The sequence below is a fragment of the Filicampus tigris genome, chromosome 9 (assembly GCF_054856515.1).
Source record: "Filicampus tigris isolate MCC_2025a chromosome 9, RoL_Ftig_1.0, whole genome shotgun sequence".
NCBI classification, from domain to species: domain Eukaryota; kingdom Metazoa; phylum Chordata; class Actinopteri; order Syngnathiformes; family Syngnathidae; genus Filicampus; species Filicampus tigris.
Window position 1 is genome coordinate 17,763,413 of NC_141225.1, and position 25,820 is coordinate 17,789,232.

The 25,820-nt window shown below is 39.7% G+C and overlaps 3 protein-coding genes across 3 annotated transcripts; 1 reads left to right on the plus strand and 2 right to left on the minus strand.

Moving 5' to 3' along the window:
• Positions 1 to 283: 283 nt before the first annotated feature.
• mapk14b (mitogen-activated protein kinase 14b) lies at positions 284 to 17,650 on the minus strand. Its single transcript, XM_086041699.1, has 12 exons — positions 17,138 to 17,650; positions 10,594 to 10,723; positions 7,724 to 7,782; positions 6,576 to 6,687; positions 5,247 to 5,276; positions 5,004 to 5,051; positions 4,516 to 4,630; positions 3,856 to 3,927; positions 3,236 to 3,315; positions 2,755 to 2,833; positions 1,977 to 2,150; positions 284 to 1,884 (listed from the first exon to the last, which is right to left on the minus strand). Exons 1-12 carry the CDS (start codon positions 17,251 to 17,253, stop codon positions 1,817 to 1,819), a joined length of 1,083 nt encoding a protein of 360 aa, XP_085897825.1. The 5' UTR covers positions 17,254 to 17,650; the 3' UTR covers positions 284 to 1,816.
• A 1,023-nt stretch (positions 17,651 to 18,673) lies between these two features.
• Positions 18,674 to 21,422, minus strand: tmem167b (transmembrane protein 167B). The gene is made up of 3 exons (XM_086041701.1): positions 21,250 to 21,422; positions 20,529 to 20,660; positions 18,674 to 19,574 (listed from the first exon to the last, which is right to left on the minus strand). The coding sequence occupies exons 1-3, from the start codon at positions 21,257 to 21,259 to the stop codon at positions 19,489 to 19,491; spliced, it is 228 nt and encodes a 75-aa protein (XP_085897827.1). The 5' UTR covers positions 21,260 to 21,422; the 3' UTR covers positions 18,674 to 19,488.
• Positions 21,423 to 21,688: 266 nt separating this feature from the next.
• LOC147142357 (axonemal dynein light intermediate polypeptide 1-like) lies at positions 21,689 to 25,411 on the plus strand. The gene is made up of 6 exons (XM_086041700.1): positions 21,689 to 21,934; positions 22,535 to 22,674; positions 22,741 to 22,910; positions 22,982 to 23,160; positions 23,708 to 23,872; positions 23,958 to 25,411. The coding sequence occupies exons 1-6, from the start codon at positions 21,854 to 21,856 to the stop codon at positions 23,991 to 23,993; spliced, it is 771 nt and encodes a 256-aa protein (XP_085897826.1). The 5' UTR covers positions 21,689 to 21,853; the 3' UTR covers positions 23,994 to 25,411.
• Positions 25,412 to 25,820: the final 409 nt, after the last annotated feature.

Below are 25,820 nucleotides of genomic sequence, written 5' to 3' on the forward strand. Positions count from 1 at the left end.
AAAACAATAAAAGACATTTAACAAAGCATATACGTCACAAGTAACTTGACTGGTTATTTGTTCGTGTTTGCATTTTGTATTAGTTTGGTCATTTGTTATTATATGTACTAAAACGTCAATTTAAACTAGTCAAGTATATAATGGATAGATGCATAGTTGTTTGGCATCGGTGTATCGACATGGTACCTTAAATCTGGCAAAAACGGTGCAATTCTGACCCCTAGTGGTAGTATGTTTGCTAACTGTACAGGAGTCTTAACAACTGTACTTATTTATGATGCACTTTTTCCCAGTTTAAAAAATAGTCGCCTTTATTTCATTTTCTTATGGTCTTATTTTACAGATAGCCAATTATAACCATAGTATAAAAGACCTCAAAATAAATAAAAGCAAAAACCAATACTAAAAAATGACAAGATCTGGTTGCATTCATTTAAAGAAAAAAGAAAAGAAAATCACAAAATACGAGTGCTTGATTCAATACACAAGTAATAAAACGTCACATTTGAAAAAGCCCTGCACAAATAGTACTTGCCAATGAAACAAAGACATCATGTGTATGTCTAAATGTGACTAGATTCCTAAAATAGCCCGCTAAGGCAACCTCCAAAATATTTCTGATTTTGTTGGCAAATTATCTCAATCTGATAGTTGTGGCGGTGCTTTCTGGCAACACAGCAAGTAAATGCACGTTCAATTAAAAACATTGGTGGCATTGTCTCAATTTTCCCGTTTGGCTCTGATATATGCTATAACTGCAGTCATCACACTTTGATTAGCAGACCATACATTTTGTTTCTGGGAAAGGATAGCTCTACATAAATAATAAACTGAACGCTCAATGTTTTGTCTTTTTTTTTTTTTTTTTTTTACAAATAACATTCTTTAACATCAACATACAAAACATGAGAAAATATAAATATAAGACAGCCTGACGTCCATAAAACATTCAATGAACACTTGTGATTTATAAACACAATATGATTAATGTACACTGCCAGCTCATGTTGTGATAGATAACATTTAAAACTTCAAGACAGATCACACCATAGTGGTCCTGCAGGATGTGAGAGTATGGTCAACCAATGTACAGAAACTAAAGTGCTAACAGGAGATAAGAGTGGGAATAATTCAAGCATAAAGAAAAAACAAATATCCCAGGCTTGTAGAGAAGAAACATTGAAAGACTGAATCCAATTATGAAAGCAAAGTTTTAACTGTTACATATACTGAAGAGATGTGTCATACACACTTACTTTATTAAATAACAAATCTCCTTTTATACCTCATGACATCATTCATACTGTGGGTCCAATATGGTTACTGGCCTGGTTGAATCACTTGTATACAAACACTGCTTTTGTCGTCATCCTAAAACACATCTATGTACAAAAATATGCAATTTGACAGTGGAAGAGGATACAAGTGATAAATCTACAGTATCCTTAAAACATTCCAATTCTGTTTATTAAGTACTATTTTTATTATCAACTAAATAGAAGTTGCTCCAATTTGCTCACAATATAAAGAACACAATTCTATCTGCTAATCTAACTAAATTATTAGTCTGGATAGAAACTAACAAAAAAAAGAAAAAGAAAACCGTAACATGAGCGATGGTAGACACACACAGACAAGTTCAGTCCAGTCCCTGAAAATTACCCCGCAAAGATTTAAAGATGGCAGGCACTTGAACATTGTGGTGGTGTTGAGGGCGTTCAGAAAATGTGGCCGAGTCACACGCACAGGTTTTCTTTTCTTTTTTTTTTTTTTTTAAAGCGTGTTTCTGTTTAAGGTTGGATGCCTCCAATCTTCCTCATGATTCCATCTCATCCCTGTCGAATGATGGTGGCTCAAAGCTGATCACCTCCTCGTAAGTTAACCCTATTAGACAGGGAAGGGAGGAGAAGAAGCTGACGAAGTTCTGTCATGAGCTCTACCCGCTTCTCCAAATTATCCAAAGTAGGCCTACTTACTCTTCCACGCCTCAATTTCCAGCTCGCGGCTTTCAAAGCTCTGGTCATAGGGCTCTGCTTCAGGCTCGTCATCTGGGTCATGATACTGAGCAAAGTAAGGGTGAGCCAGTGCCTCAGATGCGGTGATTCGTTTGTCCGTGTCTAACACCAGCATTTTCTCCAGCAGGTCCACAGCTAGAGGACGGAGGACAATGTTCAACATGAGAACTACTGGTACACATTCGCTTCACACCACCACCCTATCTAGGGCTCTTGATTACAATAGGGCAAAGAGAGTACAAGTCATGACAAGCCTTGCTTGACTCCAAACACATTGCAGTTATGTAAAAGCTTCTTGGTGAGCCTATTGTTCTGTTTTAACAGTGTAGACAAAGAAGGTTGATTTAAGACTATTTATGGCTAGAATTGCCTTAATTTAAAGTGTGTAATTGTATAAAGATTTCATTCAGTAAATTGATATGTCACAAGTTGCACAATGACATTCGTATTTGTTTTCCTATTTGACGTTCATGCTCTGATTAAAAAAAAAATAACAGCAGAAGTTACTCATAGTACTTGAGTAGTTTTTTTTCCACTTGAGTATTTACTACTAACAGTATTTTGCTTGAAAACAATTTTTGAGATTGCCTCATGAGCGTGACATAATGAACCATTAAACAGATTGACACCATTAAGTGGGATATAGTGGGATAGAAAAGGCCACTAGAGGGACTCAGTGAGCCGGGAAAAAGGTGACTGATGATTTTTTTTTTTTTTTTTTTTTTAAAGACCCACTTACCAAGAGGGTTGGCACCGATGAATACATCCGCAAAGTTTCTCTTGGGCATGTGAGCAAGTGAGTTGATGTAGTTCCTTGCCTGTAAGACAAAATAAAAACACAATTCAGTCATAATGTGATGTGAAAAATCCGCACTGCTATTATTGCAGATTCAGTGCATCATTGTCTGGTGCCCTCGTTCCGTTACGGCATGCATCGAGGTATGTGCCTTTGTTTTTGTAGTATTGAACACTTAGTTGTCAAATGTGAACAAGCTCAAGACTGGCAAAGTACTGAATGGCTGTGACAACTGCATTGAGGCAGAGCGGAAACGGAATCAGTGAAATTAGAGCAGACGCTTATTTGCAGATAATGCACAGTGAAAGGTAGGAAACGGTTTAGCACCATGCATCTGTGTCTGTCTATATACTGTATCTTGCATGTAAAGTTGGTGTTTGATGGCATCGCCAGCTGAGGCAGCTTGGAATATCAGAGGTCTCACCTCATGGCTGGGCATCCTGCTTATGAGGGAGGCTGGGGGCGTCCCCGTCAGACGCATGATCTGCTGCAGCTGGTTTATGTCTATGGTGTGTGAGTCAAGGGGCATCGTATCAAGAATACCAAAGAGCACTGGCACTTTAAGGGAGTTTGTGCATGAGGAGGGAACAAACACAGGATCAAGATGAACATATAAGAAGGTATTGTTAGAGATGTTCAGCCATGGTAGCTCATGTAGTTGTACTCTGTATGTTGTTTTTTTTTGTCATACTGTCTTTTGCATTTAGGCACCGTTACACCTAGCTGCTGTGCATGGAATGCTAGGTGGGAGGGAAACAGGAAGGTGAACCATATCACACAGACTACAGTGGACAGAGTTGAGTCATAGACCACAGGGGACTCTAACCTATTTCACAAACAAGGACGTGCGCGTAGATACACACACACACGCGTCTGCCATGGGGCTCTCATTAGAAGATCATTCACACAAAATTGACTGCTATTGAATTGCCGTCTCTATTCATGACGGCAGTATTCATTGACAGTTGATACACAATGTGCACTCATCTCCAACCTTATTCGCAACTCAAAGAGGCTGAGAGTTGGAGTCGAGTGGAAGGATACGATCCGTGCCGGGGAACAGTGTTCGTCCTGTGAGAAGTTCAGCCATGATGCAGCCCACCGACCAGATGTCCACTAAAACATGGAAGCAGTAAAACAGTGAATGGTTTTGATAATGGCAACATGTTGGCTTCATATTCAGAATAAGTGTTCCAAAAGACAGATGACTGATGCAGACGGTGAACTCTGCAAAACGCAATGTATTTCTTTTTTTCTAAATTCATAGACAATTGGCTTACTTTATAAGCACTTGAATTTTAAAAAGAAAAGCACTCCTACACTAAAGTAATAGTTATTACTCAAAAGTGTTGAAAACACCAATGGATGCTAGAACCAAGTTGTATCTTTAAGGTTGTAACAAAAATGGTGCAGCAACAAAGTACAACCCATTTAAAAAAATCATAAAAATGCAATCATAAATTAATAAGATACATATTTTTATACAAACAAGCCCAAATTATCTAGAATGCAGTGCATTTACGACGTGAAGTTTTTGAGCAGGCATTGGGTTACAGAGCCGTTTTTGTTGTTTTCAACGACTTTTTATTGATACAGTATGATCACATTTGTGAATGAACACACCAAAACATACTTCAATTACATCAAAATGAAAGATGTAATGGGAAAATTAAGGCACAAAGTGTCATATCTGAGTATGTGTACCCGTCATGTTGTAGTGCATCCAGTTGAGCATGATCTCTGGGGCTCGGTACCACCGAGTGGCCACATAGCCAGTCATTTCATCATCTGTATGCCGGGCCAAACCAAAATCCAGAATCTGAGGGACCAAAACATTTGTGCATGTGAGATAAAAGAGTACTCCTGTTCTACACTAAATTCTGTGATGTGCTACATACTGTAATACATTTCTGTACAATCAAATGAACTCTAATATAAAAGCTGTATTAAAAAATGACACTTTTGCAAAGATAATGCTAGTTAGCATAGTTAGCTAGTTTTGAATGTCTCTGTCAAAGAAGTAGGCATTTAATGTTGATTACTGTGGGTGCATCATACATAAATATGTTTCTAGTACATTATTTTGGTTTGCTTATGTAGCTAGCTACATGAGACAGGTACCTAATTCCGTGGACAGTGAGTATACAGTACTGTATATTGTTACCAGTATTTGGTTTTCAATGGCCACACACCTTCAACTCACAATCTTCATTTACAGCCAGATTACTGGGCTTCAAGTCCTGGGGTAGGGGAGAAGATAACTCAAAAGACAGCAATGATGTGCGACAATGCAGCATCAAAACACAAACAACACATTAAATGTGATGCTGTGTTTATTGTTTTAAGCTTTTACTCGAGTCATGTAGTATTGGACATGTATGCATTAAGTGAAATGTGATCTCAATGCTCATAAACTATTAGACAACAGCACTTACTCTGTGGATGATGTCTGCAGAATGGATGTACTGCAGGAGGGGGGGGTAGAAAAAAAAAAAGAGAAAATTAAACTCACATGCTCCTGAAGTGGATTTCATTTTTTAAACCACCAAGTTAGGATTAGTCATACACACTGGAACTTTCAGGAAACGTTCAGTGGAGCTCAGCGCACACGGCAAGAAAACTAACTGAAGTTTAATGGAGGCATAGTCGAAAACTCGATAAGGGGAACTCTCGTGGGAGTGAGAACTAAGGCTGCCTTATCTACCCCAGCAGATTATCTCATCCAAATACTCAAAGAAACTCAAGATCCACAAATGTGTTCCACCAGTAGACATATCCATTGTATGTTATTATTACTAAATGATCAACACCACCTAAAGTTCCCTCTCAACATGCCTCAGTTTATAACTAACAAAGGTCTCCTTGAGCACTGGTTCATTGAGAGGGACGATTATCTCGTCTCCCAAAGACTGTGCAACTTAAAGGGAAGTCAACCAAAGAAATGTATTTACAGTAATATGTTGTATGCGCCCCCACTAGTCTAAACGCGGCATTTTGATTACAATTGCGTTTGTGGAATACGAGTTAAGAAGCAAAATCCACCCGTTTTTATCCATCTCAGAGGGCGGCCATTTTGTCACTTGCTGTTGACTGAAAAGGACATCGTAGTTGCTCAGTGCTTAGGTAACAACCAATCACGGCTCAGCTGTTTTCTGTAGCTGAGCCGTGATTGGTTATTATTACCCAAGCCTTGACCAACTGTGATTTTCAGTCGACAGCTAGTGACAAAATGGCCGCCCCCTGAGATTTGATAAAAACAGGTGGCTTTTGCCGCTTAATTAGTTTTCCCAAAAGACAGTATTAATGAAAATATCAAGCTTAGACTAGTGGACCTGCACAGAACATATTATTGTAAAGAAAATTTGGGGGTTGACTTCCACTTAAAAAATAAATAAATAAAAACACGTAGAAATCCTCCCTTTAAATGTTCATCATTGTGTGCTTGCCCTTCCACAGACATTTTATTTTACTGTTATTAAACCAAGTATACTGCTAAGCGTGTATGAAAGAATGTTAAAAATGTAACTTAAAGCATCGCCTCTATAATTAAAGGGATTATAATTGCAACACGTGGGCACTGGAATGATTTAACCATTGGAATTCTTTTTTGAAATTCAAACAAGAGGTTGAGCAGTCTTTTTGAACAGATTGTGTTTGCCCTGAAGAGACTCTACTGTAATAAATCAAATATGAAGCAGTAAGTAATGCTTCGACACACCCAAGTGATTAGCGGTGTCCGATTACTCAGCGTTACATTGACCAACCTTTAGGCCTCGGAGAATCTGGTAGATGAGAAACTGGACGTGGTCATCCGTCAGCTTCTGACACTTTACGATGTTGTTGAGATCTGCCCCCATTAAATGGGTCACCAAGTAGCTGCAAAACAGAACCAACCACTCAGACCTGAAGGAGAACTGCCAAGCTTGCTTCTACATCTCACTGCTTGCGGTGTGTTGCAGTGCATTAATTAGTTATTAAAGACCCTTTTTAAGCCATTTGTTATTTCCATCGTGCCATCAGTTGACAAGAGAAGCCCATAATTCATTTTTAAAAGGGAAGTCAATGCAGACATTTTTTTTCCCAAGAATATGTTCTCTAGGCAAGCCCACTAGTTGAAACAGGGCATTCTGATAAATATTGCGTTCGTGGAATAAGTGTTAATCCACTCGTTTTCAGCCATCTCTGGGGGCAGCCATTTTGTCTTCTGTCGACTGAAAATGACATCATAATTGCTCACAACGACCAATCACGGCTCAGATTCAGAAAACAGGTCAGCCGTGATTGGTCGTTGTGAGCAGTTGTAAGGTCATTTTAAGGCGACAGAAGACAAAATGGCCGCCCCCAGAGATGGCTAAAAATGAGTGCATTTTACTGCTTAACTTATATTCCACAAACGCAAAATTAATCAGAACGCCGTGTTTCAACTAGTGGGCCTGCTGGGAACATATTCTTGAAAAAAATATGATTGGGTTGACTTCCGCTTTAAGTCTTGCACTTTGACATATCAACAATAACGAATACAGAAAAATGGTAACAACTGCATGCAGCAGAGGGAATGTGTTTGTGACAACTACAAACATTTGGAGACGGCTAATTATTCAAATGTGCATAAGTGTATTATTGACACACGTCAAAGAGTAGTTAGGGTACGATATGAGATGGACCTCACGTTTAGCTGTAGTGACCATGACATAAGCCCCACGCAGAGACTCTGTACACATTCATTGGAGTAGTCTGCGCACACAAATGCACAGACTGCCAGATGGCTGTTGCCATGGAAACAACTCCAATGTGTAGAGTGCATCTGTTTAACCTACATTCACCTAAAACACTACATGTAAGGTATAATAAAGTTCTGTACTTCACACAGTGATCATTTTAAGAGATGAAAGGGGGGGAAAATGTGACTTACACATCGCTGAACTCTTCTAAGCTTGTTGCAGGTGTGAAAACATCTAACAAACCAATCACCTAAGAGAAAAAAAAATAAAAATAAGAAGGTAAATATCATGTTCACACTGACATAATACAGTATATTCGTGTTCTTCAATATCCTGACTTTGATTTGTTCAAGCAGGCAGCCAAGCCACTGCCTTAATTTTACACAAGCATTTGGAGTTAGATTATACTGGCACACCGTTTTGTTTGTATATTCTAATTCATCAGAGAAAATGGGTCAGCCAAACATAACCGCTGTCAGGAAGGAAGAATTGTTCTTTGTCCAAGAATTATGAAGTGTATTTATTTTTAAGATCGCGTGTGGAATGCAAATCAACATCAGTAAATATAACAAGGTCCAGACAGAGAACATACAAATGAAGCAATGACTAAACTTGTTTGTCTTATCATGTCTAAAAATAGTATGATCATTGTGACATGCAGCAAAGTTGCTAACAACGCTGCGCACGACTGATTAGTGGCGAAAGCACACGTGCACACTGCAGGTAACAGATAGCTGAATGCTAAAGCTTGCGATCAAGCATTGCCATGGAAACAACAGTTAGCCGCATTCCAATTTTGATTACCTAATACATTTTTTAATATTCATACTATACACAGTAATAAACTGTGTTTCAAAACATGCCAAGAAGGAGGTCATACAGGGATGCAGGCCCGTGAACCCCTCCCCCCACCAAAACAGAGCTCCACGGATAAGTACAGTATTGTAAAACACAGTTGTGCTCATCATGAGCCCGCCCACACAGAGCACCCACACAGATGATTGGTAGGCTACAGTCACAACAAATATCTGATTGGTTCATCCTCGCTTTCCAAACTCAAAACCCGGAGAGTCTCCCGGCAACAGCAGGAGGGAAACAGAACGTCTCTCTTACTGTCTGTACAACAAAAGTAATATAACACGCTGATGAATTTAGAACCCACAAACAAAGCAAATAAAAACACTGCATGCAATTTTCTATGTAATGATGAAACATTTTGGCAATATGCATGATGACGAATTACACGTGCCATATTCCCTCATACAGCGCCCGGAGGGTGTTTGTTTACTCAACTGCAGATTGGCAAAGGTGTCTAGTAGGGGGGGATAAAAAGAGACACTGCATGTATGATAGTCAGCACTAGTATTTGAGGAGAAACCATATAGATAGGGCCACCTGGGAAAAAATGATCTAAGATTTTGGAGTGTGTCATTTTTATTTTATTTTTTTGTCCATCCAGAACCACATTTGTGAGGTCAGAGGTGAGTGATGTTGCCTCAAAATGTCTGTTCTAGTTCATCCCGTCAAAATGTTGAATGGGTGCATCCAACACGCAGGTCTTTGTGAACTGACTGAAGCATAGAATTGCCCAAAATGTCTTGAACAACAAAAATTTAACCTCAGGGGAAATAGAGGCCCACTTTTACACATGATTGGTCAATTTATTAATCATTACCTACTGTAGGTGTGCGTCGCGACTTTTATACCTTGTTAAACACTCGGTGTAATTTGTTCCACTGTGACATCTGTTTATAAATGCAGTGGGTGATTTTAGCAGAAATGGCGGACTGTTTGCACACAGCAGCTGAACAAGAACATTCATACTGAGCAATGACACAAAAGCATAGGTCCTGTATAGACACTGGGACTCTTGCAGAAAAACACACAGCGTGTTGTGAGGTTGCGCAGACTAGTTTAAATCATCTTTTGACACGAAATTGCTTCTCTGTGGAACCTTTTCACAACACAAGGAAGTGTGGGTAGTTTAAAAAAAAAAAAAGGTTTGGATTGAACGTCACCACTTTGCCCTTCCTCTTAACAAAGAGCATTCTTGCAAAAAAAAAAAGAGCCACCCACACCCCCACATCCCCTCGGGCCATATATGAGTGTGTTAATAGAAAGACACATCCGATATACTGTACCAAGTGGCAGTGGGAAGAAGCTGTTTGCATCAGTGTGCTCACCTAAAGTTTGTTGAACCACCTCTTGCTTTAATATCAACCATTCCGTTTTCTTGCATAAAACTATCAAAACATGGTTTTGATGGCCTCATGCTTTGCACTCGTTTTCCTTCGGATGGAACTGAGGATTAAGTGAAGGTGGGGTGAACATCAATGAGACGCTGCAAGAAATTGTGGTGTCAGTTGCAAACAACAACAGCCGCTTTCAACAACCGTAGTCCTCCCCTCGAGACGTACGCAACCACGAGCGTTGCAACGGAAACTTTCTAGCATGATAGAATTATATTGTGAACTACACTAGCAAATCGTCTATATTTAGGAGGGGATTTTCCTTTGAAAATCTTCCATGCTTGACCTTCTTAAGTTCCCCGCCTCTGTGACATCTGAATCAGCTTCGCAAATGCATAGATTGCTTTTAGAGCAGCACATATCCATTGCCTGGAGTCGCTTGACAGGCTACTGTGATTATATAACGTTAAGTGGTCAAAGTGGATGTAGCACCAGCTCGGCCTCTAAAAGCGTGTGGGCAAGTGTCTCCATGTGATTTATCCACAGCGCACAACAACACGGTGGTTTTAAATTCCTTTTTCGACACCCTCTGGTCATATGTTCGCCATCACACGCATCTCTATGTGCAGCAGCACATGGTGACATTCTTGGTAGCATCTCTAATCAATTAGCTTTATTAAGAGAGGTAAACAGAGTCCCACTATAGGTTTTTCCCCCCCCTCATTGTGCAAATACAACAACAGATGATAACAATACTAAGCAATTCCTAAACATACCATACATTTTCAGACATGTGTAATTATGGGCAGCGGGGACATCACGCACCCCAAAAAAAATCGTCAAGCAAAATTTGGGGGAAAACGGCTACTTACATTCTCGTGCTTCATGTGTTTGAGCAGCCGCAGCTCTCTGTAGGTTCTCTTTGCATGGATGATGGATTGGAAAGGTCTGGACAACTTCTTCACTGCTACTTTCAGGCTCGTCTTCACGTCAAATGCGGAGCTGTAAAATGCACACACGAAGAAGATGATGTTCAGATGTTGGCTGTAAAAGACATGTTATATGCAAGTCTAGAACATTCGCCTGGATTAGATGGGAAATTTTGGGCTGTCTTGTAAACAAAGCATGTAGACAACTGGTTTTCCCCTTCACCTGTCAGAAGCTGTACCAGGAACATGACTGAATCTGGTGCTACTCACTAGATGTATTGTGTAAAGCAGACGTGTGAAAATCCCATATTTATTAATAGAAAACACTGACTAAACTGTTCAACAATACTGAACAACAAAAAAACACTCAGCCAGATCATTGTTGAAAAGTGTCTCTGGGCGTTTCTCTAGAAACCCAGCCAAACCTTTATTACTGCCTTGTGACACTTCCATTTGACATTGTACTAATCTAAATTTCCCACACCAAGGAGTTCATGTTCCTTTGTCTGCAAGAACGACTTAATCAGTTTTCTGGCACTTTGTGGAAGTGTGGGGCATGGTACAAAGAAAACCCCATACAAAATTGTTGCAGATCAAGATGTGGGATGTAGGATTTTTTTTTTTTTTTTTTTTCAGTTTCATTAACACTGAAACCTGATGTCTGTGTACTGTACTCTCACTGCAACCACATATAACCTCAGGTACAAATAAAGTTAGCTGACCTCACCTATTATTCATACATTTCTCTGTGAATATCAGACTCAAATTGTGGGCTCAGTTTTAATTACCGGTAACACTGTCAAATATGTCACCAGATGTGTTGACAAATACGGTGATTAATAAATAAAATAAACATCTATGTTTGTCATTGCACATACAATGGTACTCTAAAAAAAAAAAATCTAAATAAACGCCTGGTCTGGAATTACATAAATAACACCCTCAGGCAATTTACGGGAAATATTGTACGTCTAGCACATACCCCTGAATTTTGTCTATGTAAGTGCCTATAATAAACTGTTGCCTGTACTTCAAAAAAAAAAAAAAAAGGGGGGAAAAAATTGTTTAGCTTTGATTTGCCCACTCTAATTTTCTAGACTAGCCTTGATGGCAACCACATGACTGTGAGGGCAGCGCATTAAAAACAAAGTCTTAGCAGTTTTGACATAAGCACAAAGGAGAAAGTTGATTGGATCCACTCCATCACACCACTGCTATCATGCTAAACCCATCTATTGCTCTAACTGTGGTGAAGTTGTCCGCGGGAATGTGCAAAATGCTCGGGCCATTTATCTCCTGTAACTCTATGCATTGTTGCCATAGAGGAACCAGAACCAAACTGGGTGTGACAAAAAGAAAAGCAAAACACAGACACTGAAAGTGGGGCAAATTTTAGCTGTCCCGCTGACAGCAAGCTAGCACTTTGGGTCAAATTAAAAGGTTTGCCTGCCAAACGAGAAAACCAAGACATTTGACAACCATGCCCGATGAGGACAATGAGGCAGAAGAGAGACTGCGAGCCAGATGGGCCTGGCCTGCATTGCCTGGGGCAATATGGCCCCCTTACAATAACTCACATTCCTACAAGGTTGACTAGTTATGCTGCATGTCAAACGCTCTCTGCAGCGCGCATGTCTTAAAAAGGGTCTTTAATAACTAATTAATGCACTGTAATTAAAGCATGTCAAATGGGTCGGTGCAAAATCTTGCACAGACTGTGGTGAGACCAAGCAGGGAGTGTTTCACCCATGCACCAGTGACAGAGTCTGCAAGTGTAAGGTGACCTGGACATTTAATTCGATTTCTCTACATGTTTGAGTAATTTCCTTAGTTGACACTTCCGATAAGAGACGCGGACACTTGCTAGAGTCAGCAGCCTATCAGGATGTGTCACAGTGCCACAGAATGATATGCCTAAACACCCATAATAACAACATTAAGATAAGCAGAGTGGTTTTTTTTGTTTTTTTTTCCTTCAGCACGAGTGAGATAATCGCACGTAACCAGTGGACATTCTGTCCCACAGCCTCGCGAAACAACTTGTGTGTCGTCTCTGAGTTGAAGACCCACTCTTGGTAGCTGCATGCGCACTAACGTTTTAAAGAGTTAGCTGATCTGCAGAACAAACAAGACGGGTCCAAGCAAACAGCATCCAATTAGTCTGTAATAAAAAGCGGGAGTAATAACACGGCGGCCATAAAAATACACAAGGAGCGACGCTGTGACATTGGAGGGGTGAGTTATAGGCAAGGACAGTTGCTAGATGAACACAGAATCACAATGGAATGGATCATGTTATTTGACCAAGTGTTATTAATCTACAATCATGGCTTTACAATGTCCAAGTATGAACATTTGATGACCACTTGAACTTTTTAAAATAGTCACTTATTTGAATTTGACATCTACACATTCGAAGAAATCGGGGTTTACAATATTTTTTTAAATCATATTTCCTTTTAACAACTTCAAAATTCTTTCCCATTCCAGCGCGATGTACTATTTCTGTTGCTCAAGAGTTTGGGGTGTTGGTTCTCCTTTCATAGTGGACGGCGCTGTACTGTAAGCGGGCCGGCCAGACTAGTGCTCGCTGAAGCCAGACTGTTGTAACACGTGCAGAATGTGACTTGGCATAGTCTTGCTGAAATAAGCTTGGATGCATCAAAGGCACTGACACACCCCCATACAATGTTGGAAAGCGACAAACTGCACCCCATCCTTGCTTGTGACTCAGTTATGAAACTCGCCTGCTTCCAATGAACCTGTCCACCTGGGAAATGTTCCAATGATTTTTATTGTCACTTGATTTTGAGTAGCTGCCCATAGCAATAACGATATCCCTACTTTATTCCCGTTTTTCCTGCAGTGGTTCAAAGCAAGTAACCAAATACTATCGTTTTATATCACTGGTGCAGCACTGTGAACAGGATGAACAAATAGGTGCTGTTCAACAGGTCTGGGAAAAAAATGCATCTTGAATAAGTGACTGGCATTTTTGTGGAATCCCAGTAGTTGTGTGGATGTAGTTTTCTGCCTCGTCTTTTTCACGCCAACACGCAAACCCAAAATGTTATATTGTTTGCTATAAAACAATATCTTTGTAGTCAATTTTCAGTTCCCTATTTTCGATTTTTTTTTAAATTGCTACCATGCCTGTCTCTGTGCACTAGTGTGGTTCTGCAGCCATCCACAAATGCAATACGCAGTGATTTTTGGTGCAAGCGCATAATTTGATACATTCAAAATGTGCTATGCATCTGGAATGAAAAAACGTTTTAAGACATCATTATCTAGATGAATCGAATCACATTATCGAATCGATTAATCGACGTGCCCCGATTAATCGAATGTATATCGCTTTTGATTAATCGTTGCATCCCTACAGTATATAGACTGCAGAGAAAAAAATGAAATTAGGGCACAAATTTGACACTAAGTGGCGAAAAAAATATGAGCTATAGAGAGAGAGACAAACTTTACTATTCGGTAAAGATGTACAGAGTGTACAAGACCATGCCTTTCTGATACATATTATATAACTTGATTTAGCAGGCACAAAAAGCATGTACCTATTTTTTTTTTTTATCCCAAAAAGAATGTCACTTTACTTTGAAGTCCACTTCTATCCCAAACCAGATTATGTTAATCTTTGGAGTTTCTTGTGATGTTAGTCAAATTTTAATTGCATAAATGGACAAGTTTATCTCCCATATGCAGTAATTTCTCTATCCATTGCACAAGACTACACAAATAAACTGCAACAAGTAAAATCACATAAAAATCTAACCTGTGTCTAATTTATCTTATCTCAGTGATCATGGAAAGAACACTGGCAGTAAATTGGACTTACTGTTATTGGTACTAGTAATATCATCTCTTTATGACAGGAACTAACAGAAGTGGTGTGATAATTAAAAAAAATAGGTTCAACGGCAACAAAAGGCAATTAACAAGAAGAACAAGTTGTTCCGTACATAATCAAAGATGTGCAGTATAGGTGCTGTCGTGTTCCACATTTTTAAGTCAGTCTGGTTTTGTTGACTACCACGTACGTACAAGTCCATGTAGTCAACCTGACTAAGTTTTATGAAATCAATGACATACAGTAAACCTGTGCCAAAACAGGTTACAACTCAAAAACAGTGGGATTTGATGTTGTTAATGATTTGTTTGATATGTAAATGCGCCTTGGGTCTGTAAGTACACCGCACAAAGCTGAGAAATGTAGAGTTGAGAAAATGGAAGCACTCAGCCAATATTGTTATAGAATTCACAGCATTTGCTCTTTAAGTGCTAGTTTGACAAAGTCAGTACTTTTGAACTTAAACCTGCACACAGTCCTTTGCATTTCAAGACAAGGGCATAAGAACAATTGCAAATGACAGTTTTGATGGAACTGAGGTTTTTACTTTTGCTAAGCAGTTTGTTGTTCAGTACATTATAATTCAGTTTGTCATGCACAGGAAGTTTTCAAAGATTCATTTAACTTTATTCTGCATGCCTTAATTGTCTGTACTTTTTACAAAACATTTATTTTTGTCATTCAGTGTTTGAAATGTTTCTGCGATGCATTTCACTGGATGCTTCAAGGGTGCAATTTTTGCAGCTTTTCCATGCCACAACACTGGCTCAGCTCTACTTGCCTCGATTTGGAATACCGTAATCAGTTTTTCCACTTCAAATAATACCACAGGAAAAATCACGCTACATCGAACACATCGGTTGGAACATGAACCATGTTCATTTTTTTGTCAATTCTAGCTATGTGTGCTCAAAATTTAGGCTGCAATGACAGCGCCACAGGGCCACCCATGTTGGGTTTTCTGATTGTACAGTATTCCAATACAGACACTTAGAGATAATTACATGGTCCAGCAGTAGAAAGTAACAGAATATGAATATTTTGTTAAACGTATTTTGTTATAGGTATCCGTACCTAGCCCAAGTTTATTTTTAATGAGTTTTTTTTTTTTTTACAGTCCTTTTTTCCAACCTCTGCAGATGATGTAAACCACGTGTAAGTAAAGAGAAGTCAACTGTGGATGAAGTCTTGCAGTCTTATAATGTAAAGAAGAAAAAAAAAAACAGGGACAGCAGCAACATGGAGAAACGTGAGCCAGGGAGCATTAATGATGACAGCAAGGGTTCGGAGAAGAAAGGCATCCCTCGTACATGTCCTTATTTAAAAGAATTGCTTAGATACTGTCTTGTGGTCTCCAAAATAGCTCTCTAATCTGAAAAAAGCATGGAGGCAAAGTGCAGTTTTTCAGTTGTTAGCATTAGCAAATTTATGCTATGAGAACACGTTCTGATTCAGTGATTTTTATTTATTTTTTGCTTCTCATTATGAACATTGCAAGTTAATAAAAGAGGGCAACTATTTTGTTTCCAAAATCCGTCATGTACAGTTAAAAAAATATCAAGTACTGTATATTTTTGTACGTGAGAACTTTTCAAAAGTACTCCTTTTAACACTTTCACCTAAGATTGAATCAGTACTTCTTGTTTTACCAGTTTTTTTTTTTCAGCCCGACCCTGGATAGGCCGTAGATAATGGATGGATGGCTGAAGTTCTGTACTAACACTTTTTAGTACAGAGTGTGAGTACTTTTGACACCTCTGATGTGGTTATAGCATTGCTAAAACTACAAATCCAAAGATGTGCCTATGCTGTAGTGCAGTTGGTTAAACGACTGCCGACTACAATCAGAATATATAATCAATGATAAATGAATACCTGTGCAGATGTACCTAATGTTTGGACTGTTTATAATTTAGTTTTTTAGTGTGACGTCAAAAGAGCGACTCTTCATTAGCAAGTGCTGCATAGAATTGGATTACGGGGACCTAAATTGCATTACTTGCATTGCTGATTAAAGTTTTCACTGCAAGGTTATGTCACTCACACATTTGCATCGAGAAGAACCAAAGCGCACATACGACTTTAGAGTGAGGTTCCATGACAGGATTTAGTGATTACTAAGAATTGGGTGCCTCACCTCGGGACAGTGAGTCATGGGTGTACTACAAAGAGTGACATCATTCTAGAGTCATCACCCTGCTCTTTTTTTTCTGCCTTCTATTCAAAGCCCTCACTGTGCACAAGGGGGCCTACTTTACTTACTGCAAACCACGTGACCTTCTGGTACTCTGCAGGCTGGCTGCACCCAACTAGAAAATGCATAATGCATGCAGAACGCCAATGCAAAACGTTAGCTTGTGCATGCTGGAGCCTGGGACACAATCGCAGTGTACTAAACTGGAATCAAATCTGATGAGGAGGCCGTTCTCGGGCCCGATGAAAGAGCGTGCACGGGCATGCTTCTACTAACCAGGCGGGTTCAAAGCTCCACATTTTCAACTTGGAAGATCCAGGAAACAAACAGGTGTTAAAAAGAAGGGTGACAATGACAACTTGAGAGCGTGCATGCTCCTTTTGGGAACTATGAAAATGTAAAGAAAGGACATGTTTAAAGCATATACACACCAAACAGAACCATAGGCTCCAGACCCGACGGGAGACAGGTTCTGGTACCGCTCCGGGACCTCCCACATTGTTTTGTTGAGCTCCTGCCGGTAAAAAGTGGGTCTCTCCTGCGACATTCCTGCGGAATCAAGTAGCTCCGCAGCGACAGGGGAAAACAAGGCAACGGAAACTTGTGCCCTCTCTTCCCCGTGTGGCACCTACGACAAGGCTGGGTTACTCTTCGTAACAATTCGACCAAACTAACGCGATTTCTGAAGAAAAAGGACAACCAAAGGCGCCCCGCGGTGCAAAATGGGTTCCAAAGAAAGCTCTTCCAATGGTCCGTGCACCTCCTCGGTGGAGGTAACTTCCTCTTCTATAGGCGCTGGGTCAGGTTGGACGAGCTTCTACTCGATTATTCGCCCTCTTTCGTGTTCTGCTCGGCATGCGGAAACGTGAGCGCGTATTTGTCTTGGTCACAGCGCGCTCCCGGCGCAGAAGCCTCGCGAGAACTTTGTCGTCATCGCAAAAACAAGAGGAGCTCCCGTGGTGCTGTGGACTGTGGAGAGGGCGGGAAACTCCCTGTCAAATCACTCGCCTAGTCGTTTTTCGTGGCCCTTTAAACATTTATTATTATTATTATTTAGGAACTCAGAACATATAAACACAACAACCAATAATATATTATAAACAGCACATTAATAACATTTTTTGTGTGCTTTCGAATTTGACATTTATTCACAGATGAATAGTTGTTGAAGGCAATTGTAAATATATTTCCAAAAATGAACAGAAACCTTTAACAGGGGTGTAAAACTCATTTTTATCATGGGCCACATTGTAATCACGGTTTCCCCCAGAGGGCCATTAGGACTGTGAAACCTTATGTTTATTTGCCGTTATTCACAAAAAATTGATGGATAACTCGTTTAAAATCAGAAGTGAAGGATAATAGTTGTTCAACTGCAAAAAGTGGTATAGTAACAAAAAGAAATGCTGTAACATCTTAAAATGTTTATATAATATTTATCATTTATAAAAGTTAAATGAAAGTCATGTGTGCAAGCAATTGCACTCGATTTGATTCAACACACATTGCCAAGTTTACAAATTAACAGTAGTTTGCAATACACGCAATAAAACAACTGAGGTAGCTAAAGACTAATAAAAGCTTTCACTATTGAAAGTGGCCATCTATGCAAAATAAAATGGCTTGAATAATCTTGAGTGCTAGTGTCAAACTAAAACAGCACAGTTCGTACTTAGTGGCCCATAGTAAAATCAACCTCTAATAGCAGAGCAGATAGATACTGTTCTCAAATGTGGTAGACTGCAACCGGTTCTCAATGTGTTCAGTCAAGTCAATCTGCTTGATCAGATCACAATCTCCAATGTTACATGGAAGTTATAAAGTAAGACTTACTGCAGAAATTCAAGTGTGACATATAAAGCAGCTGATTGCACTGAAAACGATTGTGATCTGAAGCAGACTTCTCATAGATCTATTTTGAATTAGTGTCACTCAATCAAGGTTATACACAAAAACAAATCAGTGGGAACCTTTTAAGCAATGTTTTGTTTAATAAAAACAACATACAAGTTGTGTTGCTAACATTTTACTCAAAATTCCATTGTACTCCCTCCCCAATCATTATAGCATGAACTTGTCGGAGAACGACTGTCCTTATTTTGCATTATAGGCATATTGGAGGCAGATTTAATATATATGTTGGTCCAATGTGCACAAACATCCATGTGAAACAGTAATCATTACAGACTGATTAAAATATAGTATCTAGTATTCAATTAGATGGGCTGTGTAGTGCAAGAACCTGTTTCAAATCAGTAAGATTTGTGGACAGAACAACAGGGAAAGGCGGACAACGGTGTCAAAGTACATCATATATTATTTCTTTATCCAATCATTCAAGAAGCACTCCAGATGGAACCGGGGAAATACAGATGAAGAATTGATCATGTTCTGTTTGAAACTACAGTACTCATCTAAACTAAATTCATGTTGTAGAGGCCAACAATGCAATGACTCATTGCCATACCTTCAGTATAAATAATTAAGTGAATGAATAAGACAAACTGCATGAGTTGAAAACATAGTGACACCACAGGGCCCACCCACTTCTTTTCTCTGCAATAAAACTATGAGGTGGATTCAGGATGACCTCATCTGTTTTGGTAGACGTTATCTCCCCAGTCACCAGAAGGGGGCAGCGCTGACTCTTCTTTCAAAGCAAGTCCATGAGCTGATGTGACGTCATGGGTCACATAGTCCACTATTTGTCCCACAAGGACGAGTAATGACCGAGTCCAGCACCCGCTTGTGCCAATCCGAAGCTTCCCAATTCAGTCCGGTTTCATAATTTCAGGAAGATCAGATAGAACGCCATAAACACACAGCAGATAGCCACAGAAATATGAAGCCGTGTCCCAATGACTGCAGCTACAAAGAAAGAATCAAAAGATGACATTTACTAAAAAGTAACAAATTAATAAGGACTGTAAGATGTATACTAGCATTTTATTTTACATAATAACAATTTGAATTAACAGTTGAAAGATTACCTGTATTTATCTGAAAAATATGTCTAATAGTCTTAGATAATGGTGGGCATGGGAATTAACAGTTGTACATGTCTTTATTACAAAAAAAACAATGTAACCTGGAACACTATTAGATTGTCTAAAACCTGCATGAAAAAAGTAGAATGCTCTCATTGAGTACCCTACCAGCATGTTTCCACAAGGACATTATGTCCTGGGGCACTGAAGTCTACAGTGTTACATTGTTATCCAAAGTCACAGTTTACCATGGAAACAAAAAACTTCTTTGGTCGTTTCTCATCTGATTTGAGTTTGAGTGGGGGAGGATGAGTTGAACGTTGCTGGTCTATGTGTTTGTGTGTGAGGGGCCTGACAGAGTGCAGCACCGACCACAAGAGCAGCATCAGAAAAAAAAATAAGTTAACACATGAGTTACATATTGACTGATTTCGATGTTTCAGCAATACCCTACAATCGGCCTTGATTAAGCTATTTATTGGGCTCTAATCTATTGGAAATCAGGTGTTCATCAACAAGGAGGCTTTGATTTGCATCCATGTATTGTAATAATTTATTACTAGAAATCATGATAATTCAAACAAACTAATACAAAAATATACAATAAAGCATATTGAAAACATTTACCAGACTCTAGCTTCTAAATTCAAGTTATATTCAAGCTTTAATTTGTGTCAACTCAAGCACGTGTATGTCGCTCTGTGTCTGTACTCTAGGGTTACGATAACCTACATTTCATGGCTCATTCATCCTTTCCCTCCACTGCAGGAATGAGCAGACTCAATTTATTTGCAGTTTTGCACCATTTTTGATTTTCAGTGCAAGACACACCTACCTTTGTAGAAGACTCCCCACACTCCTTTCTTCTCCGACAGCAGCCAGCTGTTGAGGCGAGGAACCTTTTTGAAGTATGCACACGTGCAGATGAAAAGCAGCCCAAACACCAGGATGCCATCGAAAGAGTACACTATGGACCAGGGGTTCAAAAGGAGCAAAGGATAAGCGGCTCGGATGATGGATGGTTGGGTGGGTTTTTGGATGGATGGATGGATGGATTCATGGATGCATGGCATCAAAGCAATGGTATATGACAAAGCAATGGTACATTAAAGATTTGATTTGTGCATTTCAATCGTGTTGTTTTCATTTTTTGTGATTGCATGCGTGCTACTTAGCAAAGCATTAAAGCACTACGAACGTTTTAAATTGAACTGACTTAACGCAAAGTTGCTGACAGGATAATGATTTTGGCGTAGGTTAAAAAAGATGTTAGTCTGATGGTCGAAGACAGTTACCAGATTTCAGTGTAGCCTTGAGTAAAATTAAATCAACGCCTAACCACGGGATGGTTTCACTATGGGCGGTCGGGTGTGATTCATTTGACAACTTGACACCAGTCTAGATTGAAAAATCAGTAGAGCAGCCTCATCTTGGGTAACTGAAGCTACAACTCCTGGGCCACGTATACAGCTAACTTAACGTTAGCTTTCGCCAACCAAGGTAACTACTCTGCCGCTGACATGTATTCAACTCGCGTTTTAATAAATAACACTCACCATTTGTCATATTCGCAGTGGTCTTTTATCGACGTTACGTAACTGTTAACTGAAGTCCATCAAAACGCCATCATGTGTTTTTGGAGAAGGAAGCTAACGATATCGACTTCGCAGTCAGTGGGTTGACATTTCCGGTTTCAAACCTTCTTTTACTTCTTTGCTTGTCGTCCGTAGCGCAGGACCGCCATCTGGTGGAATTTGGGATTCAAAACACCCTGTGTCAGACACGAACCCAAATAATCAATTTTCACCACTGTGTTAGCACATTGATGTATCGAATTTTGCTAAACTTCACATGACCTACTGTAAACGTTATTTGGATATGCCGTTGAAGATATTCCCTTGTCACGTCTGTTTTTCAACACGCCGTCAATGACAAGTGATGACGTCACTGCTGGTGACGTATTCGCAAGTGTCAAGATTACAAATAGTACACAAACCTTGTAACTCAGTTTCAGGTAATGCAGGCCTTTAAAAGTGGCCCAGGTGACCCTGAAAATCGAGTTGTCTCGGTAAAAGAGAGATGGGTGATCAGAAATGGGACTGAATCTTCGGGAATTTCTTCTGAAAATATAGAATTTAAATATTGTTTATGTAGCTCACAATGAATGCACCCGCCGAATCTCTCCTCAGATTTGATCGTCCAGTTTTAGTTCCCAAAAGTGCAGATAAAAAGTCAGCAAAGGTGAGTAATAGCTCTCACGTTTCAAAACGGTTTTATTATCTTTGTAAGGACAGATTTTGATATAAATAGATACATAAAATACTCTGCTCATATATTGTAATATATTATAGCTGCAGTTAAAGGACCATAAATATAGTACAATTATTTTCTTACTCCATTTTAGGGGCAATATAAACTATGCCAAAAAATAAATCAGCATTAACACATTATTTCTGAAAGTTTGCCTTTGCATTAATGTGTTGTTTACCGGGGTGTCTACAAAAGTCACTAAGTCATTAGTCAATTGCAAAGCCCAAGACAAATGGTGATGCCACGGTGTACTATTGGCAGCACTACCCTACTGACCTATGTACAGTATTTCAAAGAGAAAAAAAAAACCTATAACTTCAGTCTGCTATTTACATTTTTCACAGTGCGTTCAGCTGTTATTGCTTCTTTAACATGGCCTAGCAAATTTTTTGTTCTTTGCAAGTGGGCCACTTTTCCTGGCTCTGAAGTCGTTCGTGATCTAGACACAAAAATCCGGTGCACGTTTGGCCAGGATCTGGCTACAATTTGTGAAAGTGAATTAAAAACAAAAATAAAAACTTCTTGTTTCAGGGACGTCCTGCAAAAGTCCTCAAGTCAAAACCTCAGCAACCTGCGGACTCTTTGCTTCGTCCTCGAAAATCCATAGCAGCCACGCTTGAATACATCAAGCAGAAAAATGAGAACATTCTCGATCTCATGTTTCCACCCAGGTATCCAAATTGCTCTTCAGTCAGTGTGACCAAACAGTGTTATTTATTGTCACCTCTCCCTGCCAGGAAATGGGAAGAGGCAAACAAAGAGTGGGTGCAGAAAGTGTGCAGTGAACCATCCACTCGAGTGGATGTGGTGAATCTGGAGGAAGAACTGGACAAGAAGCTGCTGCAAACGCGTGCCATGGAGACTGGAATCTGCCCTCTGAGAAGGCAGTTGTACACTGAGTGCTTTGGTAAGGACTCTTAATGCGTAAACTTCAGTGAGTTGTCTACTAGTTTTATATCTACTTTTGTCATTCATCAGACGAGCTGATCAGACAGGTGGTCCTCATTTGTGCCGAGAGGGGTCTGTTGTTGCTGCGGGTGAGAGACGAGATCCAAATGACCATTGCTGCTTATCAAACGTTCTATGAGAGCAGTATGGTTTTTGGCGTGAGGAAAGCGCTGCATGATGAACAGGACAAGGTGGCCCTGAAGGACAGAGTAAGACAGCAAACACAGAAGGTTGAGCATATTCAGCTTTCGGGTGAAATTTCAGGATAAACCATGCACTGTAGCCTTTACAGGTGAATTTAATTTCAACATCTGTAAACATTTGGATGCATGTGTCCAACTGTTCAATATTTCACTACTTTTTGCACAACTTGCAATTTCTTAGTTTTATCCATCCATGTTTTGACCATTACAGTCTTTATCATCATGCTATTCACTAAGAGGACACAGTAATTTAGCTAGTGAATTTCATGAGCAGGTTGTAATAGAGATACAGAGAGGAGGAGTCACAGAAAGGCAAATTTCCTTGGAAATTCATTGGTCGGGTGAATTTTTCTGTCCGGCTCCCTGTTAAAGAACGGAAAGTTTTGCAAAAATACTGAAACATTGAACAGTGCATTTTGGCTTCATCATGAAATTTCATCTGAGAGCCCAATATCCCGAATCTTTTGTGAGTAGTGGATGTATTTTAACCTAAAAGCGTTTTATCAACACATTTACTTCAATTGATCTGCTTAGTCTCTTTTTACTTGAATAGATTTCGGATTTGGAGAATTTAAAAGAGGAGCTGATGGAGAAACTGGATCACCAAAAAAAGAAATGTGTGGATGTGGAAAAAATGGCGGCTGAAAAACAGCAAGAGCAGGAAAAGAAATGCACAGAGGAGATTCAGACCCTGAGGAAAAACAACCAGCAGCTCAAGGTCATCCCTGACAATAACACAGCAAAGCTAGCATTGTCATGTATGTGTGTCACATGTTCTCATTTTTACATGTCCTTCTCTTTAGGTCCAACTGGAGGGGCTCCTCACGGCAAAGAAGTAATTTCACCAACATGGATTGAATTGTCCCAGTGCTGAACATCACTAAATTTGTTCTTTTTTGGCATCTGTTTTGAGGGTGTTACACAAGTGAAGTTAGCTCTAAAGTTGAAAAGGTCAAAGTTGTCGACATAAGATAACCACCGATTGAGTTTAACACCACTCTCATCCTTTACAGCACTTTTTAAGGTGTTGCGGTATAGATTTTCATGAGCATTAGTCGTGCATTTAGACAATGTGGCTACCTTTTTAAAGGTCCCATACTATCAATATCCAATTTTTCCACAGTTTTATCACGAACAGGTCAAAATGACTCTGTGACATGGTTTAAGTTGGACATCTATGGGGTTTGTCGTTTGCATGCAATATCCTTTGAAAGGCTGCAAAACCGAGCAGATTTGATTTCCGCGCCATCGTGACGTAGATTCGTCACTTATTATCCAAGTTCCTGCCCACTTTGTGATTGCTACACACTCACTCAACTCAGGAAAAACGGCTGATGGCGACAACACACCTGCATCCGAACTATAATTGTGCTGTGTTCAGGCACATTTTGTGGAGGAAGGCTTGGTCAAAAGCTTTCACACATACACTTACGGGTTTTAAGTGACACAGCCACACACACATACACATTTGTCCGACCGCTTCAGATAGCTCACTGAGCGTCTGTTAGATCATGCGGTGTCACCAGGGACGGAGACATCGAAAGAAAATAAGGAACACTTTCCTCCAGGGGGACCCGAGCTGTAGCGCTGCCGTGGCAGCATCAGAATACACCGTGGCCGGCCATAATTCCACAGACGGCCCGTCGAATTTCAACAGGGTCAACACAATGAAGAGACATAGGTGGTCACCACATGCCCACATAGACAGGAATGGGGCCTTTAAAAATAAGCAATAACAGCATGTGTACATGAGTGCAAATTCAAACCTGCTTTTATAAGAAACTATGAGTAACAGCGATCGATGAATCCGAGCAATACGTTTTGATCCTACCAACAAAGTTTGTTTTGTATATTGTACACAGTTTTTACGAATCAAACATTTACCGATGCACCATTCCCTCGGACTCATGTTCACCTCTGTAGTGTCCAGATGGCTTTGCTTTACCAGTTTAAGCCACTTCGATATTGAACATCACAGCATTACATAGATACAAGTGCTTGTATTGTGAAAATGCAGTTAATACAGTATATCTTTATCAGTCGAGCAGTATCCAATAAAAACTTGACTTCCATCATTTCTATTATTGTAAGGTGACCTTCACTGTCCTCAACGTTACCTATAATGTATAAATAAAATGCATTTTAGTTATTAAAGCGAAACTCGACCAAAAAATGTTCTTTACAAGAATTTCTATGCAGCCCCACCAGTTGAAACACGGCATCCCAATTAATATTGCGTTTGTGGAATATGAGTTAAGCAGCATAATCCTGTTTTTAGCCATCTCAGGGGGCGGCCATTTTGTCACTTTCTGTCAACTGAAAATTACATTACAGTTGCACTGGGCTCTGCTAACAACCAATCACGGCTCTGCTTCAGAAAACAGGTGAGCCGTGATTGGTTGTTACTTACACACTGAGTGAAAGTGATGTCATTTTCAGTTGACAGAGAGTAACAAAATGGCCGCCCCCTGCGATGGCTAAAAACGGGTGGATTTTGCTGCTTAACTTATTCTCCACAAACACAATAGATCAGAAAATCAGAAAGCCATGTTTAGATTAGTGAAGGCGCATAGAACATATTGTTGCAAAAATAATTTGGGGGTTGATTTCCACTTCAATACAACCAATTGAGTTGACTGATTGTTGCAAACATCTCAGACCAAGTA

What these genes read in the sequence shown, in the direction of transcription:
- mapk14b (XM_086041699.1), bottom strand. Translation starts at nt 17,253, where the DNA reads ATGTCGCAGGAGAGACCCACTTTTTACCGGCAGGAGCTCAACAAAACA. An exon ending in AACACATGAAGCACGAGAAT is followed by an intron (nt 7,783 to 10,593) that starts GTAAGTAGCCGT and finishes TTTTTCTCTTAG; the next exon opens with GTGATTGGTTTGTTAGATGT. An exon ending in AGATTCTCCGAGGCCTAAAG is followed by an intron (nt 5,277 to 6,575) that starts GTTGGTCAATGT and finishes CCCCTCCTGCAG; the next exon opens with TACATCCATTCTGCAGACAT.
- tmem167b (XM_086041701.1), bottom strand. An exon ending in GTGGGGAGTCTTCTACAAAG is followed by an intron (nt 19,575 to 20,528) that starts GTAGGTGTGTCT and finishes CTTTCTTTGTAG; the next exon opens with CTGCAGTCATTGGGACACGG.
- LOC147142357 (XM_086041700.1), top strand. Translation starts at nt 21,854, where the DNA reads ATGAATGCACCCGCCGAATCTCTCCTCAGATTTGATCGTCCAGTTTTA. An exon ending in CAGATAAAAAGTCAGCAAAG is followed by an intron (nt 21,935 to 22,534) that starts GTGAGTAATAGC and finishes TTCTTGTTTCAG; the next exon opens with GGACGTCCTGCAAAAGTCCT. An exon ending in AGGTGGCCCTGAAGGACAGA is followed by an intron (nt 23,161 to 23,707) that starts GTAAGACAGCAA and finishes TTACTTGAATAG; the next exon opens with ATTTCGGATTTGGAGAATTT.